This window comes from Sinocyclocheilus grahami, unplaced genomic scaffold, assembly GCF_001515645.1.
Source record: "Sinocyclocheilus grahami isolate Dianchi unplaced genomic scaffold, SAMN03320097.WGS_v1.1 scaffold321.1, whole genome shotgun sequence".
Taxonomy (NCBI): Eukaryota; Metazoa; Chordata; class Actinopteri; order Cypriniformes; family Cyprinidae; genus Sinocyclocheilus; species Sinocyclocheilus grahami.
The window spans coordinates 342,997-349,438 of record NW_015505500.1 but is presented as its reverse complement, the minus strand read 5'-3'; the positions used below and the strand labels follow the sequence as shown (position 1 = coordinate 349,438).

At 35.5% G+C, this 6,442-nt stretch overlaps 1 protein-coding gene across 1 annotated transcript in view; it reads left to right on the top strand.

Annotated features, from left to right (window-relative positions):
• The first annotated feature begins 3,495 nt into the window (after positions 1-3,495).
• LOC107602188 (serine incorporator 1-like) overlaps positions 3,496-6,442 on the top strand; it is a 15,946-nt gene continuing 12,999 nt past the window's right edge. The window contains exons 1-3 of the mRNA XM_016294619.1: positions 3,496-3,590; positions 5,618-5,779; positions 5,884-6,077. Of these exons, the coding sequence (XP_016150105.1) occupies positions 3,552-3,590; positions 5,618-5,779; positions 5,884-6,077 (395 nt within the window). The 5' untranslated portion in view covers positions 3,496-3,551. The remainder of the gene's footprint in view (positions 3,591-5,617; positions 5,780-5,883; positions 6,078-6,442) is intronic.

The following is a 6,442-nucleotide window of genomic DNA, read 5'->3' as shown; positions in this document are numbered from 1 at the left end:
AAAATTAAATCCTTAATTATATTATTAATGTTAATTAATTAATTAATGTATTAATCTTTTAAGTTTAAGTCTCTACCCTCGAATTTATTTAATATGTTATGGGAATTATATAACAATAATAATAATTGTATTAATTATTATTATTATTATTATTGTCACAAATCCGTTCCATGGATTTTCATCCAATGAACACAAGAGGTCGCTCTCTCACCATATTGACACTCACTCCACATAGACTGTCACACATCACTCTGGACTACATCTCCCATGCTCCACTGCACTGATTGCACACTCACCTGCATCCAGTAACTCACACTATATATCCCTCACTCTGATCCTGCTCTAGTCGCCAAGTATTGTATGCGTTTATCTCTCTCCAAGTGATAGCTACTCTACGGAGCCTGTCTAGTTTTCAGTTCCTAGTCATAATCTGGTCTTGCTTGTTTACTCATGTTTTGATTCTTGCCTGTTTATTTTTATAACCCCTTTCATTTTACCATTCGGACTCTGTTTACGCCATGCCTGGATTATCGCCTGTTATTGGATTTACCGTTTGCCTCGTCCTCTGGATTACGTTTACCGTCGTTTGACCCATGCCTGTTTCACGGATTACTCTTCAGTCTCACCCTTGATATATCTATTTGCCATTGTTTGACTCTTGCCTGTATTGACCATGTCATTGAATAAAGCCTTGCAAGTGGATCCGCTCGCCTCACGTCTCTGTCACCTCGTTACAATTATTATTAATAATAATAATAATTATTATTATTATTATATAATTCCCATAATTTATTAAATAAATAATTCCTGATATAATAAAATAATTAATGTCTAATAAAATAATAAATGTCTTCAATGGATTAGCTGATTGGCATGTCACCATATTCTAATTTGTTGAGATAGTGAATTGGTGGGTTTTTGTTAAATGTGAGGCAAAATCATCACAATTAAAAGAACCAAAGACTTAAACTACTTCAGTCGGTGTGCATTTAATTTATTTAATACACAAGTTTCACAATTTGAGTTGAATTACTGAAATAAATGAACTTTTCCACAACATTCTAATTTATTGAGATGCACCTGTATATAATATAATATGACATATAATATAATATAATATAATATAATATAGGCTTTAATTTTTGCACATATACAATTATGTATTTAATATGTGAATGGGAATAATGTAACCCTCTGAACTGGCTGAGGATAATTACTTCTGTACAATCCTGCTCCACACAACCACACAGCAGCCACTTCATCCCATTTGTCAATTCCAAAAATAAAATGAACTCTGGTGGCCCAAGGGCATGTGTTTAATTATGAAATGATAGAGGATGTCTGTAGACCAAAAGAGTATTGATCTAAAAGAGTGACTAAAAGAGATTTTTTTTCCTGAAAAATTTATGAAGTAGTGATTAACTATGAAAAAGGCAACCCAGCTCTCTTGAGAAAAGGCAGATAGTGCAGGAACCAGAGAGAGAAATTGCAGCTACCAAAATAACTGTTTGTTAATTTGACTATTAAAGCAATAGGAATTAATCACATGTCCTATTGCTTTGCATAATTTGTTGGTTTGTGTGTGGTAAATTACCTGTTATCAGATAAATGTACAAGGTGAAACCCAAAGCCTTCAAGTCAAAGGTGTTAAAACAAATGATTAGATTCACTGATTCTAATAGTAGTAAGTAAACGCTAGTAGATACTTTAAACTATCACTGGATTCTGATGTGATGCTCACAGTGACTTGATAGAATTTATTTGGAATACAGAAAGACATGAAAACTTTGTACATAATTCATATTAATTATAAAATGGAAATGTTTCTAGATTTACACATTTGCCATTTGTCACTTTCCCTGGTTTGGAGACATTCTAGGCCGACCAAGTGCATCACAGACCGGTGGCCCTTTCATATTCTGTGCCAATTACAGCTCTTATGTAAAGTATCACTTCTGCCTCATCTCACAAATAAGCCTTGAGATAGAAGTCATTTTTTAAATTGGCTGTGGAAATGGAAAATATAAATTTGTTTAATCCTCACAAATAACTAGCTACAAAAGAGGCGAGACTTGCAAGATTAAGACTTCATTTTAAGAAACAGCATCTCAGTGGATGAATATTACTGCCATGTTAAATGATATGCTGCTTCTAAAAATAGTGCATGCAAATCCAACATTCACATCAGACTTTGACCGATAACATTTCCCGGAGCGACTTTCTCAGAACAGTCATCATTTGAGCAATCATTTGCCTCAGTGCCAATTATTACCTGGACTTAGCAACAGCTTGACTTCCATGACAGCACAGCTGTCTACATTAACTGACTCCAGATTTTCTTGGTTTCTATTTCATTTCTGAACAATTTTTCATGCATTAATTATGTAGACATTTGATTTCACAATAATGTGAACTTAAATGCTCTGTCTTTTCCCCCAGTGTGTACAATAGCTGCACACTTTCTGAACACCTTGTTGTTGGGGTTTATTGTATGATGATGGATCATCATCATCATCATCATCACCTGTACTGTAAATTACTGTAAATTTGTAAACATGCAATAAACAGATGTTACAAAATAACAGTTTATTCTGTTTAAGAAAGTAGATTTTTTAAATTAGCACTTACTTGGAAGGTAATTGTTTGTTACTTAACTTTTATTCTGTATTTAGAAAGATTGTATTGTATTCTATTCTATTCCTATCTATTTTGTAATCCTGTTTCTGTGGAGATTTCTGTGGAAACTGTGTATATATATGAATAAACATGGCACAATAATAATAAAAAAAAAAACATGGACATCAATCCCAGATTATTGAGCAGCCTACAAAAAAAGAAAGAAAGAAAGAAGAAAGAAACAATTAATATGAAGCAAGAAACAATACTGAACCCTATGTATATCAAGCTGGAACTTTCCATTCTTAAAGGGCCATACAAACAAGATTTAGTCTGTGAAAGGAGCTGTTCAGTTTGTTGTCCTTAAACCTTGAAAAGAATTAGCATTTTTGAGCCATGGATTCCTTCGAGAATTTTCTATGGGTTTTCAAAAAGTCTACATTTATGTAAAATGAGGTCAATGGTTTACATTATTTGAAGAGACTTCCTTGTTTTGTCCTCAGGTAACTTTTGTAACAGACTGCAATAATGAATATTTATGTGTAAAATTGGCGTAATATGATCATATTTTCTTGACCTGGTAAGGACTCTAGCCGCTGCATTTTGGACTACCTGTAGCTTGTTTATTGAAGATGCAGGACAAGCACCTAGCAGTGCATTACAGTAGTCCAGTCTAGAGGTCATGAATGCATGAACTAGCTTTTCTGCATCAGAAACAGGTATCATGTTTGTGGTATCAAAAATGTAACATTTTTCACTTTTTCCAGCGCCTTCTTTGTAACTTGTCTGCGTGAAAGACCGCCGTTTTATTTTGAAATGTGGAAAGTGAAAGTAACCTGTGGTTTCCGGCTTCATCAGACAGCGGAGCTACAATGTAAACACACAGCGTCCATTTTCAAACCCGTCCGGAGAAACATCGCACATCAGCGCTGAACATGGGGGCCGTACTTGGGCTTTGTTCCATGGCCAGTTGGGTAAGTTTACATATTAATATACTGATGAACTATAAATGAAATCGTATAGATGTGCGAAGTAAAATAACTATTTGGTTTTTAGCGAGTTTATCATGTGATGCAGGTGAAAAAAAACGAAATAGAAAATGGTGTCTGGGCCCTTCACGATGCTCTTAATTCATAAAACACACTGAATCTTTTGAATATTTACAAAGAATAACACACAACAACATATTAATTAATTTCATCATGTTTTGGTTTGATTTAAATCAGTTGTTTTGCTTTTCTAGATGTACAATGCCATGTTGGGTGGTTCCCTTGTTGTGATGAAGCACAAAATGTTTTTGTATTAATACACAACAATATTTATGTAATTTGTATTACTAAGTGACATTATTACTACTTGTACTCGTAATTGCAGCCTAATAACGTTACTCGTAGATAAACTATTTGGTCGGCAATTGTGATCATGACAGCTAATTATTGTTTGATTTTTTGGGGGGTGGGTTTAAATGGGACACACTTATGATCTTAAATTGGACACACATAGATGATCTTCCACCATAACATGAGCTTTTCAAAGATCACATGTTTGCTAGGATTTCAGGTGTTGCGACATCAAAACACCGATTAGATGTCAGTTCATGAAAAACACACGAAGGAGAGATGAGGAAACATGGGGCCCGAGGTTATGTAACACTATTTACTGTTCAGTAACACTTCACATGAACTTTTATTCATGAACAAGTATTATGCAATGATGAGACATAAAATAAATTAATAAATCTGATCTTTTGAACTTTATATTCCTAAAAGAATCCTGAAAATATTACAATTCCAAAAATTATTAAAGGGGTCATATGATGCTTTTTTTTTAAAGATCATTATTTGGTGTATTTGGTGTAACGGAATATGTTGACATGCTTTAATGTTCAAAAAACACATTCTTTTTCAAATACTGTACGTTATTGTAGGTCCTCTATGCCCCGCCTCTCTCAAACGCTTCGTTTTCTACAAAGACCCTCCTTCCGACACACACACACAGACACACAGACACAGACACACAGACAGACACACAGACACACACAGACACACAGACAGACACAGAGACAGACACACAGAGACAGACACACAGACACAGACACACAGACACAGAGACACAGACACAGAGACACAGACACAGAGACACAGACACAGAGACACAGACAGACAGGAGAGATGAGGAAACATGGGGCCTGAGGCTATGTAGCAGTATTTACTGATCAATAACACTTAGTAAAGTTAACGTTTATGCTTTTTTTGTATTTATTTTATTTATTTTTTGCAGATATTATTCAAAAAAATTCAGCTCTGCCATCACTGGAATAAATTCCATTTTAAAATATTAATATTAAATACCTTGATATTAAATGTATTAAAAGAGAAAACCATTATTTCAAATTGTAATAATTTTTGACAATACTGACTAAATACTGACCAAATAAGTGTAGCCCCGTTGAGCGTAAGAGACTTATTTAAAAAAACAAAACCACAATGACAAGATAAATAAATCAAAATCTTAATGTTCTTAAGGACTCCAATATTTAGTAGTGTGAATATGTTTATAAGATGCTTATCCAGACATTTATTTTAGGAGGGATTTAATGTCCTCTTTAATCACATCTAAACTCTTTTGTTATGTAAAGCCAGACAGATTTAGCCACAAGCTTTGCCTGGTGTACAAATGAAGGATGAGGCCTCTTTAATTAGACAATTTTTTAAACACTAATGTGAGTCACAAAAGCATTAATTGCCCATCTTTCATATGTTACATTATGCTGTTGTAATGGCAAAATGAACTTGTATGTAATATTCCGCTTCTTTTTGTGTTAAAAAGGGTGTCATTTATCAATTAATAGCCAAAAAATAATGAAAAAAAGATGACAGCCCTAGGGTCTGAAAAAAAAAAACAGTCTTGTGATCTGAAGAGGGAGTTTGTAGCTGAAGTTCAAAATATCTGAAATGGCTTACATCACCTTTAATGTACATGTTTTTCTTCTTCACTGCAGATTCCTTGCCTTTGTGGCAGTGCTCCCTGCCTGCTGTGCAGATGCTGCCCAAGTGGAAACAACTCCACAGTCACTCGGCTGATCTATGCATTCTTTATGCTGGTGGGTGTGGGCATCGCCTGCATCATGCTCATGCCAGGCATGGAGGAGCATCTGAAGAAGGTGACCCAGCAATCCTGAGCGTTTCTTGGAAATTAAAGTTTTGCATTCGTTTTACAGGGTTGCAGCTGAAGCAATCTGATCATTTATTCGTAACATCACTGCAGATTCCAGGCTTTTGTGAAGGAGGAATGGGGTCGTCCATCCCGGGAGTGCAAGGTCATGTGAACTGCGATGTGCTGGTGGGCTATAAGGCTGTGTATCGTGTGTGCTTTGGGATGGCTATGTTCTTCCTGCTCTTCTCTCTCATCATGGTAAAGGTCAAGAGCAGCCAGGACCCAAGAGCTGCTGTGCATAACGGGTATGTAGGCGTTGGTGTGACCTAATGGTTAAAGTCTTGACCTGTAACTCGAAGGTTGAAGATCTGAATCCTTATGCGCAAGACACAGGTTTAGCTGTGTTTAAAGGGGTCATATGATGCTTTTTTTAAAGATCATTATTTTGTGTATTTGGTGTAACAGAATATGTTGACATGCTTTAATGTTCAAAAAACACATTATTTTTCAAATACTGTACATTATTGTAGGTCCTCTATGCCCCGCCTCTCTCAAACGCTTCGTTTTCTACAAAGTCCCTCCTTTGACAAGTGCAGTCTGCTCTGATTGGCCAGCTGACCCAGTGCATTGTGATTGGCCGAACACCACAAGCACTCGTCGGAAATGTAAC